The sequence below is a fragment of the Eriocheir sinensis genome, chromosome 30 (genome assembly GCF_024679095.1).
Source record: "Eriocheir sinensis breed Jianghai 21 chromosome 30, ASM2467909v1, whole genome shotgun sequence".
NCBI lineage: Eukaryota > Metazoa > Arthropoda > Malacostraca > Decapoda > Varunidae > Eriocheir > Eriocheir sinensis.
In genome coordinates, this window is record NC_066538.1 from 8,501,881 (window position 1) to 8,517,027 (window position 15,147).

The following is a 15,147-nucleotide window of genomic DNA, read 5'->3' on the forward strand; positions in this document are numbered from 1 at the left end:
CTGGAATAAAAAAAATTACCTGAGTTTGCAATGGAAAATACTTTGATCCAGTGGGTTAGAGAAGCCACAAGAACTAGAGGAAAGAGCGAACTATCCCGACTGGACTTGATACTCGCAAAGGGTCTTAAAGATTATAACTTTATAAGGGATGTGAAATACCTGCGCCCATAAGAGAAAAGTGACCATCAATCAATTTAAATGGAGACTCTAAAGAGGCAAGATGGGATAAGAAACAAGGCCAACAAAACAGACAGCAATAAACTTTAATAAAACAAATTTCTCTGCCTTGAGAGGATATTTCGGTAAAGTTGACTAAAATAAAAATGATGGCAGCAGACTGTATACAGAATAAAAATGAAATCGTGTTGAAATTGTATGATGATGCAATGACTAAATTTGTGCCTAAAAACTGAAGGGGACTGAACAAGGAAAAAGAGTGGTTCAGTGCCAGACGTGGGTGGTGAATATTATGCAAGAGGTAAAGAACATTGGGTGGACTGCATATAACTAGATTGAAAGTGTCACATACAAAAATGTTATGTAAACTGAATAGATATTGTAAAGAGCATGAAAGATTGATAAAATTAATAGAAAATTATTTGAGGAAGAGAAATGAGAACTGTCACAAAAGATGCACCTTTATCGTGGAGGAGACTGACAAGGAGGGTGGCTCAGAGGTCAGTCTTAGCCCCTATTATATATTTTTCTTCAATGATATATCACCAGGAATAAATAGTAAGTGAAAATTATCTGCTGATGCAACAGAAATCATAAAGAAGGTGATAAGTGATGAAAACTGCAAAGAATAGCAAGAGTAGATAGAGAGACAGGTCAACACGAGATTAACTTAAATCCTGTATGTTACAAGAAGACATATACCATTAGATAAGTAAACACACACACACACATATGCAACACAGGATGTATTAACTGGACTTGTCTGACTTGACATTAAGCTCTCAAAAACCATTGCCCGAGATGACTTCACACACACACACACACACACACACACACACACACACACATACACACACACAGTCACACAAATAATTAAAAGATGTGTCATATCCTGGTTTTCCATTGCATTGATATGGCCAACAACAATGTTTTTTTTTTTAAGTAATTGTAACTTGTCATGCTTTGGAGTTTTACCTAGCAACAAATAATAACAAAATAATATATCAGAAAATGGAGAATAAACAATATGAAGAGAAAACATGTCCATCATAAAAATATAAACAATAGGAAAAAACTAGAGCAAAACAAAAAATATATAAACAAGACATAGAGAGAGAGAGAGAGAGAGAGAGAGAGAGAGAGAGAGAGAGAGAGAGAGAGAGAGAGAGAGAGAGAGAGAGATTTACATAGATAGATTTACATAGAAAATCAGACCACACAGACCCCATGGTCCAGACTTGGTGGTCTGTCCTTAAACCTAAGTGATTTTACATTAATCAGAAGACTCCAAAACGTTGCATTTCTACTCTAGTTGATATTAAGTTGAAGGAAGTGACGGTCGAGCTTATTTTTGAAGGAGAGAGAGAGAGAGGGGAAAGACAGTACATAACGTGACAAGAAGCAAGGTCCTGGGAACTGGCTCTATCTAGTGACAGGATGACACACACACAAGAGAGAGAGAGAGAGAGAGAGAGAGAGAGAGAGAGAGAGAGAGAGAGAGAGAGAGAGAGAGAGAGAGAGAAACAAATAGAGAAAGAGAATAAAGATAAACAGATAAAGAGACAGAGAGAGAGAGGAATTATACATATTTAAAGAACCCAATAACAAAAAAATGCAGACAAGAACACAGACTTAAATAAATAACAGAGTGACAGTAACCCGTCAGTGTGTGTACGTGTGTATGTGCGTATTTGTTGTTAGAGCAGACGACACACACACACACACAGGTATACACACACCCACAAAATCGCTTACACACACCTTCCACAACGTTGTATCTCCCGTATTTCCAGCACCACCGTTTCCTCAGTGATTCCCCCGTCAAAATAAGGCTTCGGGGACACTACACTCGCGCCGGGACACACAATTCACACATAAAATAAAGGGAGGTGTGCGTAGCCTCCTCCTCACCACACGCCATCAGCTGAGAGACTAACCCGGCGAGCCAACCATCTCTCTCTTTGTACGGTCGCTGGCGGGAAATGGATAGATAAATAAATAGATAGATAGATAGATAGATAAGGAAGTAGATAGATAGAGCATTAAGTAGATATACCTTACCTTACGAACCTTACGGAAATACTGGAGATTTGTAGATATTTGTAGATATTTGTAGATAGAGATATGTAGCTGAAAGACTAAACCCGGCAACTATCTCACCTCTAAAGCCTTCACTGTAACGGGTCACTATCCAGCATGACAGATAGATGTAGATAGACAAATAGATAAATATATAGATAGATAGACAGATAGATAGATAGATTGGTGTAGATATGAGTTCCTGAGATACTATAAACCCGGCAGTCTTAACCTATTATCTGTCAATATAGCTGTCAACGGCTCATAAACACACCAATTAAATAGATATATATAGATACGCAGATACATAGATTAATAGATAGATAAATATGCATACAAAGATACATAGATAGATGGAGAGACTGATAGATAGATAAATAGGTATATATATAGGTAGATATATATGCAGGCAAGTTCAACCATCCCGCCCCAGGAACTGTACGTAGCTACCGGCTCATAAAATCAACAACAAAAAAAACATATATATAGCACCTCAAAACACATGAATTAGCATATAAAAACCCGTAAATAGAGTAGAAATGGTGTAAATATGCTACAGAAAGGCAGTTTGGGTTAGTTCTGCCCACAACGTACGGGGAGTGACAAGTGGAATATCCCCAGTATTTGCGAACCGTGACACAGAATTTGAATTAATTGCCGCAGCCATGAAGATAAGACAGGGATAGAGGAAACAGATGCAAGAGAGAGAGAGGAATTTTGTAATCTCTCCTCCCCTCCCCCTCCCCTCCATTCCCCTCCCCATTATCTCCTCGTTCGGCCCATCCTTCCTCTCCCTCCTCCTCCCCTCTCCTTCTCGTATATGTATCTTAACAAAACCTCAATAATATGATGAAAGATGAGATTATGTGGTTTAGAGGAATTCTGTACATCTCCCTTATATAGCTTCCTAGCTCTTCCTTCTTTTCTCCCGGCCCTTCCTCCTATTCTATATATACATAAAATGCAAACTCGTGTTTTACACACATAGTTTCCACCTGAATTATTGCAACAGTTATACATATGAATTTCTCTGCCAGTAATACCCGGGTAAACCACGTGAATTGGGACCCAGCAGTTATACACGTGAATGTTAGATCAAGTTATACACGTGCGTATCTCGTGAATATCAAGTGAAAACACGTGTACACGAGTAATCCACAAGATTTCCACTAGACGTTCACGTGAAATTCACGGACGTGTTGTGCCCACTGGGATAGCTCATATTTCTCCTCCTTCCCGCCGTTCTGTATCTTGGAATTCAACCTTATTATCATAATAAAACCCCTAAGATACAATAAACCGAGGGAGAAGATAATAATAAAGAGATAATTCGATTATATTTCACATATCCAGCTCCTAGAGAGAGAGAGAGAGAGAGAGAGAGAGAGAGAGAGATGAGCTCCCTTCCCTCTCGTCTCCTATATTTTCCTCTCATCTTCCTTCTCTCTCACCCTTCTAACTTGAAATCGATTCATCTAACAAAATCCCACAGATTTTTTTTTGGGGGGGATATAACCCAAGGGAGGAAGGCAGTACCGTCAGTACGTGCATGCTGCGCAACCACCCAGACGGCGGGTAGAGATGCCCAATGCTGCAAGTGGAGGCCCGGCCCAACAACGGGGCTGAGGTGACGGAAAGAGCCCAACTTTTCCACTCCCAATGGCACCGAACCTATACGCTCCAGCATCTCGGCAGAACGCAAGGCGGAGACTCTAACTCCACAAAGATACAATAAAACAGGGAAGAAGAGGTCAAAACAGGAATATCTATATATACGTACTCCTCCTATATATAGCTTTAATTCCTAGCTCGTCCCTCCTTTCTCCTCCTCTTCCTTTCATCTCCCTTCTTCACTCTTTTAACTTAGAACTCAGTCTTTCTTAACAAAACTCCACAAAGATACGATAAACCATGGGCAAGGAATGATCGAGGCCAAAACATGATCTTATACCTCAGCCTCCTCGATCTTTCCTCTCCCTCCATCCTTCTCCTCCTCTTTCCTCTCCCTCGACTGGGGCATGTATGGCGCACAAAATGGAGGACTGAGGTCCAAAGCCACATCATAGGAATAAAGGAAAATTATAACAACGAAGTTTCCATGTCCTGCTGGCAGTCCATACATGTCTGCGTGTCTGTGTAAACCAGCCCAAAAGGATGACTGTTCCAGATCCCTTCCTCCTCCTCTTTCCTCCCTCCTCTTCCTCTTCCTCTCCCCCGCGTTGGAATATTCCCGTGACGCAGTCATTCTTTAATTGGATTCAGGGCGCGTGACTCAGTCGCCAGACAGACAAAAAGACAGTTCCTTGTCATATATTTTCCTTCATTACCTTTATTACAGCACACCTGAGGGGGTGTACAGAGTATGGTGCAGGAGAGCCACAGAAGATAAGAAAATACAGTCGAGCTTCTACAGACAAAATGGGAGTTTCTAGTTATATATATTCCGTTATATTATACTCAATTATCTCATGCCTGGGGGGTGTAAGGAGCTGGTATAACTAATGATGATAAGACATAAGATAATATAATATATACAGTCGATCCTTCTACAGACATAATAAATTAAGATTGATAGCAGTACGTAGGTATAACGTACGTCAACCTGATTATAGTATGTCTTGGGGGTGATATAGATTAGCCATAGAAGATAAGAAAATATATATAGTTGAGCTTTTACATAGATATGATAAAGGTTGATGGCAGTATATATCGTCATTATTAAACCTTACTATTGCATGTATGGGGTGTGTAGAAACTTAAATAGTATGGTGACTAGTATTTACTCTATCTCTGTACTCATTCCCATCTAGTGCTTGGGCAATGTTCTCCGTCCCCACATTTTATTGTCTTATTGTCCAGGGGGAGGTACCGCCCCCTCCCTTGTTGTGCTTTCCTTCCTACCATTGTATCTTTTTAGTTTCATGGTGCTCCCTACACATGTATTAATAGTTGTATAATCACACTCTGTCCTGCCTGGGGGTTGGGATGGCATGTTCCTCCCTTCTCCCTTGTTGTTTACCTGCAACAATAAACTATCAATCAATCAATCAGTATGGTGAAGAAGAAGAAAAAAAAATATATATATATATATATATATATATATATATATATATATATATATATATATATATATATATATATAACCTATAGTTCAGCTTTTTCACGAGTCACCGCTCCCAGTAACCTACATTTCTATTGATGACGAAGAGTATGTGGATGATCGAAGGCTAGTTGTCATCTGTGCACCCCAAGTTCGATACCCCCCAGATGACTAAAGTTGCCCTGCCGCCGCGGAGAACAAGGCTGGATTGTGTAGGTTCTCGCGGCGGTATTGTGAAACCTGTTCTTGACGTCTGATACCCCCCCCTCCCCACCCAAACACACACACACACACACACACACACCTACCCCCCCCCCCCCCAGACTGACTGCGCTTAAACTGGGTTAGAATTAAAGCCTGTATTTCCTTACAAGAGTTACTAAGTTAAAATAAATAAAAAGAAAGCCAGACATGCCATCAATGGACTCTATATAATTCGGGAAGTTTCTCAAAGTATTAATTTTGCTGCCCACGTGTTGTTTTTATTTCCTCACAAAAGACATACTAAACTGATACTGTAGGCTACATACTTCATATACTAATGCTAGATACTAATGAAAGGGTATTTCCTCACAAGACACTAATGCAATAGATACTAAATTGATACTAAAGGAATAAAAACAAAAGATGGTAAATAGATTACTACTAGATGCTAAATATACTAATGATAGATACCAAAAAAAAAAAAAAAAAATAGATTAGTGTAATAGATATACTAAACGAATGTTAACTATAGGTACTAATGAAAGAAATTAAAACCGTAAACCAACTAAGACATCACTGGACTATGCTTAATTCAGGTCGACCGTGGAGTTATAGAAATAGTCGCTCTTTGTCTCTTTATGTATCAAATAATGTCATGTCATGCTGAGGTCACAGGGTGGAACAGTCTTGCTGGGTTACTAGATCATGTGCCTAATTATGTGGTCCACCCTTTCAACTCACGCACTCCTCTGCATACACGAATATACAGAACACACACACACACACACACACACACACACACAGGAAAGGATGGACAATTATAGATATAGAGATGGGAGAGGATGGACAGTTATAGATATATAGAGATGGGAGAGGATGGACAGTTATAGATATAGAGATGGGAGAGGATGGACAATTATAGATATAGAGATGGGAAAGGATGGACAATTATAGATATAGAGATGGGAAGGGATGGACAATTATAGATATAGAGATGGGAAGGGATGGACAATTATAGATATAGAGATGGGAAAGGATGGACAATTATAGATATAGAGATGGGAAAGGATGGACAATTATAGATATAGAGATGGGAAGGGATGGACAATTATAGATATAGAGATGGGAAAGGATGGACAATTATAGATATAGAGATGGGAAAGGAAGGACAATTATAGATATAGAGATGGGAAAGGATGGACAATTATAGATATAGAGATGGGAAGGGATGGACAATTATAGATATAGAGATGGGAAAGGATGGACAATTATAGATATAGAGATGGGAAAGGAAGGACAATTATAGATATAGAGATGGGAAAGGATGGACAATTATAGATATAGAGATGGGAAAGGATGGACAATTATAGATATAGAGATGGGAAAGGATGGACAATTATAGATATAGAGATGGGAAAGGATGGACAATTATAGATATAGAGATGGGAAAGGATGGACAATTATAGATATAGAGATGGGAGAGGAAGGACAATTATAGATATAGAGATGGGAAAGGATGGACAATTATAGATATAGAGATGGGAAAGGAAGGACAATTATAGATATAGAGATGGGAGAGGATGGACAATTATAGATATAGAGATGGGAAAGGATGGACAATTATAGATATAGAGATGGGAAAGGATGGACAATTATAGATATAGAGATGGGAAAGGATGGACAATTATAGATATAGAGATGGGAAAGGATGGACAATTATAGATATAGAGATGGGACCAAACGAGTGTACCTCAAGCCATGTATACTACAATCAGGTACACACACACACACACACACACACATTAGGGTTCACAGCAAACACAGATGCCAAGAATAAGTTTTATTGCATAAACTAAATTTGTCAGTCACTCCAAAGGTACATATTGCCTAAGTCTGTCAGTATTTAATGGAAATCGGTACACACACACACACACAGACACACACACACGCACACACACACACACACATATATATATAATTTTTGCATGTAATGATCTGATACATAAAAATTTGCTAAAAAATGGAGAAACACTATCACCATAATTTTGTGTACTGTTTTGTGTGATTGGACAACCAGGATCACAATACCCCAGGTCCCAGGGCCACCAGGACACGGGGGGCAAAAACAACCAACATTAGCCCTTGGTTCAACCCTTTAGCCCACCCTTTTTATCCCTCATAGCGCAAACGTTACACCGGCGATCATTGCACTTGTTCATCTCTCCATTTATTTATTTTTCCCTTTTACAAGTCCCGCAGAGATGGAGGAAGGAGCAAGGATAGGTTAAGAGTGGTTTTATTTAATGCACTGATATCTCGTCTTGTACTTGATCAGCTGCTCTTCTGTTCTCTAAGGTGTTTATTCCTATTTTCTTTCAGCGATGAGGAAATTCCAGACGTGATGCGAACTTGTCACGTCTTGAGAGGAGGAAACATGATATTCTCCTACTCTTTTGTATTGATTTCCAGGAGGTTTGAAGGATAGTGTAGTACATATATGACAACAGAAGAGCAGCTGATCAAGTTAGAGACGAGATATCGGAGTGTTAAAAAAACAATAGTAACCCAAAAATATCCTACAAACAATATTCTAATCCTTGTCCTCCTACGCCTGTTCTCTGCAGGATTCACAGGTTTCAAGGTTTAGCGTCCTGTGCTCGGAGCAGTGGAGGGACCGAAGGACATTTTATCACCACCTTTCCTCCCTAGGATACACAAACAGTTAGAGTAAAAACATCCTGCCACCAAATATCCTACAGTTTTAGAGCCCTACAATGTGAAGACAGAATGAAGGAGTTAAGAAAATCCTGCTACTGATTGTCTTCCAGTTTTAGAGTCCTACAAAGTGACAACAGAGTGAAGGATTAAGAACATACTACCACCAATAATCCTATTTTAGACTCCTACAATGGGACAGGGAGTGAGGTTAGCCTACCACCAATGACTTTCAACTTTAGAGTCCTATGGAGGATAAAGTTCGAGAAAGGACACTACGAGGATATCCTACCATGAGTGACCTTTATAATCTACCACAACAAGGACTTATCACCCCTGAACTCTGTGTAAGATATTGGAGGTGTCTGGCAGAAAAGAGTAAGGGTCAAAGCCATTATTTCCAAGTTTGCACTGGGAGAGTCAGGCTTCAGATCCCAGGAAGAACAAGAAACAAGTTGCAAGAGGAAAGACTGACCATGGATTCAGTGTACAGAGGGTCGCTTTTCCCTTACAACTTGTTTTTTGTTCTTCCTGTGATATGTAGCCTGACTTTCCCACCTCATCATTATAACCTGAATGTATGATTATGCATAGGGCAGTGTAAATATCAGACGACACTGTTGCTGTTCCTGTTGACGGCACTACAAACAACTGTGTGCTAGTATATTAAGAGGATACAAACCCCTTCCCAAAAATGTAACATAACCAACAATAAACAAACAGAAAACAACACACCACCACAGAGCTCTCTAGGATCAACGTCTCATTTCTCGTGCAATTCGTCCACAAGTAAAACACACTCGTTGAGAACCTGTGCCACTCCCGGTGAGAGAAGATTATAAAAACGTTATGTACAGCGGAACAGTCCGTTAGGGGAACATGGATATCACTCGGGGAGCGGCAATGATTGAAACTATCCTCAAATGTCTTAGGTCCATATTCTTAAACGTATCGGGGTCCCAAGACGGCTATTTCCCAAGCCCACAGAGAAGATTAACCAGGTTTTTGTGGGTGGTTCTCCAGTTCAGGGTCCAGAGATCATGCAAAACCATCACTAGGATCACAAAACAGTCCTTGAAAAGCCCAGGAATTTCTTCAAGAGACTTTTCAAGCAGGCGAACTGAAGTGCCGATTTGTTTAAGAGTATGGGTCTTAGTCTGCTGTGCCTACAAGATAAAAAGTTACCCCTTACACTTCCTCCACTACTATGATGCCTTTTGTGTAAGTTAAAAGTCAACTTCCTCCTTTCAACAGACTACTTATTGCATCATTGGAAGTCACACAATGATAACTGTACAAGCATAAAATAGTACATAGTGGGTAAAGGAGTGAATGGGCAAACTTTACACTTCTTTTACAATGTTAACAAACAGAACAATGCAAGGACTGGCTGACTGAAAGAAAACAATCCAGGGAACCAGCAGAGAAACACATATACTGGCTGGTGAGTGGGTGGGTGAGTGAGTGATTGAGTGAATGGGTGGATGAGTGAGTGGATTGGTAAGTGAGTGAAGGGCTCTGGGAGATGCAAAATGGGGAGATCATTCACAATTTGTGTGTGTGTCAATAGGTCAGGGATGGAGTATTCGTATTCAGTATTCGTATTTTAAAACATTTGAATACCGTATTTGGGTGTATTCATATTTGTATTTGAATAATTATTAATAGAAATCAAAGTATTCTCATTCATATTTGAATATCAGGGGAAAGTATTCGTATTCTGCAAGTAATCTGACAAATATTTCAAAATTTATGATCAGAAATAGTACCTGTTCTTCCTTACAGCTCCAGCCTCCTGCTGGGCGGACGTGTAATCGTCATGTATAGTGGCACAGGTTCGCAGACTGTGACAGCGCGGCGTCTGGAATCTGACTCAGTTGTCACTTGCCAGTGTGGATGCTGAATGTGTGTTCATGAGCTCATTTTACTGTTGCATAACTTCAGAACAGCTCACCACCCAGTTATGTTGAGAAGGTATTTTTCAACGAAAAGTATTCATGAATACTTTCAAGAAGTATTTGTATTTGTATTAGAATTAAAGCCATTTCAGTGTATTCAAATTCGTCACATTCACTGGAATTTGAAATATTCGTATTCGAATACACAATTCTTGTATTCACTCCATCCCTGGAATAGGTGCCCTAAGTCAGTCGGCAGGAGTCATTAGAAAAACTGCAATAACTACTAACGGGAAATGGGGAAGAATCTTGAGACAGTTTAGTGTGTGGGGACACGAGAGGGGGGTGGGAACGGACGGGCAATGAGAATAACAAGTGAGTAACACGCGGCTTGGCCTTGTGGGAGGGAGGGAAACACCATTATCAGGACCCCACAAGAGCAAGAAGAGTCAGGTGTGTTGGAGGGTTTGTGTGCATCCATCTGCCTCTCAGGTGGATGAGTCGGGTGTGCAGAACGCAGCCTCAGCAAGCATTTTTTCGGTCATGTGCCTGATTTTTTTCAAACATATTAGCCTTCATCAACAACACTGTGGCTGATCTGTATTTCTTTTACCTGTTTATAAAGGCGTATTTAGCTGGTTGTGTTAATTTTTTATACCACTTTTTATAACGGAGTTTGTAATGTGTCGACTTAACTCTGTGACCTGTTTTGCAAGGTGTGAATAGTCGGTTCTGTTAGTTTTTCATATCACTTTTTAGATGGAGTTTTAACATGTCGACTTAACTGTGAAAATTCCAACTAACAAAATTGGCATCAAAAAGCAAGCCCACATAACTGTTGATAAATACTAATATGTTGAAATAATCTGGCAATGTTTTTAGCTTTTAGGGCCGTAGCACAAGTTGAATCCGAGAAGTTTCAGGTCCCTACAGAGTCATTCATCCCAAACTCCGGAGGGACCCGAAACTTCTCAGATTCGACGTGTAATACGACCCTTAATGTCTCCTTTCAGCGTGGAGAAAAGCTTCAAACACACGAGTCTGAATTTCCCTACACGGGCTCCTCAGTAAAGCCAATAGTCCTCAGTAAAGCCACAGCAGCGTCCGGGCGGCTGAGACTCCCTTCTCTTTGGTGAGGAAATTAATATAAACTCTCTTTCATATAAATACTTCAAATACTTCAAAACTAATACTATTGTTATACTCATGTGATATGATTAAAAAGAAATCTCTCTAAATTAGCCAAACCTTCATAAAATATATTATATGCATACGTACACTTCTCATCTCCATCAGTGGCGACCTTGTTTACTGCAGAGGAAGGGCAGGAAGCAAGAATGACCATCTGCTAATTTTGACAGATATTCCGAGCAAAAAATAGTCGTGGGGAGACCAGCCACTGAACTCAACCTCCTGTAATGTTCAACTTAACTTCCTCTCATGACAAGCACATTCAATCCCTCATACGTCAACTCTCTCTCCAATATTCATCTGCTCTACTGATCCTGTTGGTGGTTTCTCCCTGTTACTATTTCCCTCAATCTTGCTCTCATACACACTCTTCATAAAGTAATTTTCTACACTTATCACATGCCCAAACCATCTCAGATTTCAGCCACTCCACAATCCACTCCCTTTGTTGTAGCACTTACACAAAATCTCTCCCACACATCCTCATTACTTTCTCCCTCCCATCTTGACACACTACATGCATGGACACACTTCCCTGTATTCTGCTGTGCCACAAGAGGTAACTGGATAAAGCTCCCACAACACAGAAGACTGAGGTCTGGTACTTGGCTCTATCTCAATTTTTGTCTAGAACACTTGTCAGAATAGTCACATGGCCAATTTAAAATTCTCTCCCTTGCCTCTGTAGAAAGAAGGTCACCAATGCTGAAGGTGATGATAATCTATAATATATATTATATATTTGCAAGACTATGTACAAGTTGTTAAAAAGTGAACAATATACACGTTATGACTACTGTCTTTGGAGACTATCTGGCTCACCGTGCCGCCAAGGGCACCGCCGGTGGTCACCATGATCACAGGACAATTCCACGCCACAGAATCTGCCTCACCCACACCCAGAAGCCCTGGGCCTTCCTTGCCTGGCACCGCCACCACACACGAGGGACAACTAACTGCATAACTGACTCCCAACAATGGTAGTCAAGACACAACACCAAAACACAACTACAGCTAAGGAGAACATGGCAGTAGGAAATTATCATTAGTATGTAATAGTTTTATAAAATTAACGAGTAGGTACCTGCAGCCCATAAGTACTATTAGTCTCCCAACACAAGAACCCAGGTTTGCCCATGATCACTTGGAGTGTAACATAACACAGGATGGTGCGAGCAAGGCAAGACATGAGTCACCCGGCTGAGCCAAGAGTAAGCCACCGCCACCTCCAGCGGCGAGGCAGCAAGGGTGTGGCATGGAACTGTCCCGCCCCAATAAATGCTTCCCAGCCATGGCCAGGACAAGCTTGGCCCATGACTGACCTTGACTCAGAGACCAGTGCCCCGGGGTCTTCGTCTGGCTGACACTCTTCCCCTTCCATGTCATTGCCCGGCACAGGGAAGTGGTCGGCACTGTGCCACGCTGTGGTCAGTGTCACCTTGAAGGGAAGGTGAACTCCAGGTAAGGTTTGGCTACCACCTGCTCCTGTGCCAGCGCCGAGAGCTCCAGAAGCCACTCCTGCACCAGCACGGCACACCGGGCACAATGCCTCTTCTCTGCTGCTGGACCTGGCAGGGTGAGGATGTCCTCGCTGGGCATCGACACCTGCTTGGTGTACCTGAGGAAGGGATGGGGGTTAAAACGTGTGTGCGTGAGTGTGTGTCTAGTTGTTGTAGTTGTGTTGTCCTGCCTCCATATCTGCTTTTATCTAACATTATATTCATGGATGTTCTTAACTCCAATCATCTACTTTTTCAGTCTATTCCAAGTATCAATGATTCTGTTTCCTTTGTCTACAGGCTTCAGGCCCTTTATGAGTCTGAAGACCATCATTAAGTCACCTCTCTCCTCCTTCTTGCAGTGTAGGCAGCTCTAATTTGTAAGGCAGAACTATTGAGGGATGCAATTTATGTTGCCACTGTGTGTGTGTGTGCCTAGTGAGCCAACAGACTGCCCTACATGAGACCTGGGTTGGTGTGTGTTGACTTGTATGTTGCACTGAGGATTAGTACAATACACCAGACCTCTATTCAATATGAGACAAGCACAATGAAAATTTGAGCAAAATGGAGGTGTTATTTCAATGAAATTTATCGATTTGGGACTGGTGGGAATTTATATTTAGTGTGTGTGAAGGAGTCAGGTCCAGGGCACACTATGAGGAAATACTTTAACCCCTTGACTGTGGATTTCCTACAAGAAGACATCACCAAGCTACAGGAATGGAACAAAAAGTTGCTGCTACAATTCAATGAAGAAAAAAGTTAAGTCATGCACCTTGGGAGGGGGTATCCAGTATAGTATACCAATACCACATGGGAAACACTCCACTGTCCACCACAGAGGCAGATTAACACCTGGGAGTATATGCTACCAGGCTACCAGTTAAGGCCAAATTCGTGCCAATCGCAGCGGACGGGTTAAAAGAAATGTGCTAAATGGAGGGTCTAGTGTTCAAGCAATTTCAACACTAGCTCGTGCTCCTCCCTCAGAAGACTTTCCAACCCAACAAGCAGCTCACCTGTACCCAGCCTTGTCTGGGAGGTGCTGGAGGGAGCGCGGGGGGTTCTCCTTGGGGGTGGGCGAGCGATCCGGAGGCCGACGGAAGAGTGCCGTCACTGTCTGGGAGAAACTGCGTCGCTTGGTCTCTCCTGGAACATGAAGGTGTTGTTAGGTGAGGGCAAGTAAGATCATGAAGGGATCACACACACACAGGAACCACCTAACACATATAAACACAAGAACAACACACACACAAACACATGCTCACACACATACATACATACATATACACACACACAGAAACCACCTAACAGACACATAAAAACACAAGGAATACACTAGCAAGGCCTAAAAAGTACACACACACACACACAAACAAGCACACATAAACTGACACACACACAAATAAATAAATTAATAAATAAATAAAATGAAAAAATAAAAACAATAACAGCCAATCTCAACAAACATTGCATCACACAGAGAGAAGGAGAGAAGAACAAAGACTTCTCCCTCCACTCCTCACCCCTTACCTCTCATTAGTGGGGTGTCGGTGGAGGTGGAGGAGACGGAGGGGGTGCGTGTCCGAGGGGAGGGGTGGGGCGTCGCGGCCACCTCCCTCACCGTGAACCACACTCGCGCGTCCGCCACCAGAGCACCCGCCTCCTCGCCCACCAGCACACCATCGATCTTCTGCTTGAGGCCACTTAATACCTGGAGAGATTTATTATTGTGGTGTTAGCAGTGTGTGGTATCCTGGCACATGTTGAAATTGTACTGATTATAGTATGAAAAAAAGAAGAGAAAGGAAGCATAATGAGATGATAAAAAGAAATAAAAGGAGTTAGAAAAGACAGTACAAAAGAGAAACAGTAAGAAAGAAGAAATACAGAAAATGTGAAATGGCAGGAATGAAAGGAAAAGCAAAGAATGAAAACTAAAAACTGAATGGAGTTACTGATATATTTTAATGAGGGTATCAGCATCTTTTATTAACTAGAGTATGACATCTCCTTCAGGCCACTCAGTACTAGAGCAGTGGTTCTGTACTTGTGGCCCTTTTCGATAATCTTGAAACCCACGCGACCCCCTGATATCAGCACCTTGTTTTACATTTTTCAACACATCGATTTTCAAACATACCCAGCCCTGACATGCCCCTGAAGGATGATGCACTGATGTTCCCTCTCAACACTCACCAGCAGAATTAAAACGTAGAGAGCTACCTCAAAACAATACGCTAAAAAAACTATTCTCCCCAAGCCGTTTCTAGCAAGGCTT

The 15,147-nt window shown here is 41.3% G+C and overlaps 1 protein-coding gene and 1 long non-coding RNA gene across 5 annotated transcripts in view; both read right to left on the bottom strand.

Annotated features, from left to right (window-relative positions):
• Nucleotides 1-2,105, bottom strand: part of LOC127005549 (uncharacterized) — a 103,974-nt gene extending 101,869 nt beyond the window's left edge. The window contains exon 1 of the long non-coding RNA XR_007758711.1: nucleotides 1,939-2,105. This is a non-coding gene — a long non-coding RNA (uncharacterized LOC127005549). The remainder of the gene's footprint in view (nucleotides 1-1,938) is intronic.
• A 5,280-nt stretch (nucleotides 2,106-7,385) lies between these two features.
• The window catches only part of LOC127005550 (FHF complex subunit HOOK interacting protein 1A-like), a 34,008-nt gene continuing 26,246 nt past the window's right edge, over nucleotides 7,386-15,147 (bottom strand). For all 4 annotated transcript variants that reach the window (XM_050874479.1, XM_050874478.1, XM_050874477.1 and 1 more), the window contains 3 exons: nucleotides 14,400-14,580; nucleotides 13,886-14,015; nucleotides 7,386-12,982 (listed from right to left, as the gene is read on the bottom strand). In XM_050874479.1, the coding sequence (XP_050730436.1) occupies nucleotides 12,799-12,982; nucleotides 13,886-14,015; nucleotides 14,400-14,580 (495 nt within the window). In that variant the 3' untranslated portion in view covers nucleotides 7,386-12,798. The remainder of the gene's footprint in view (nucleotides 12,983-13,885; nucleotides 14,016-14,399; nucleotides 14,581-15,147) is intronic.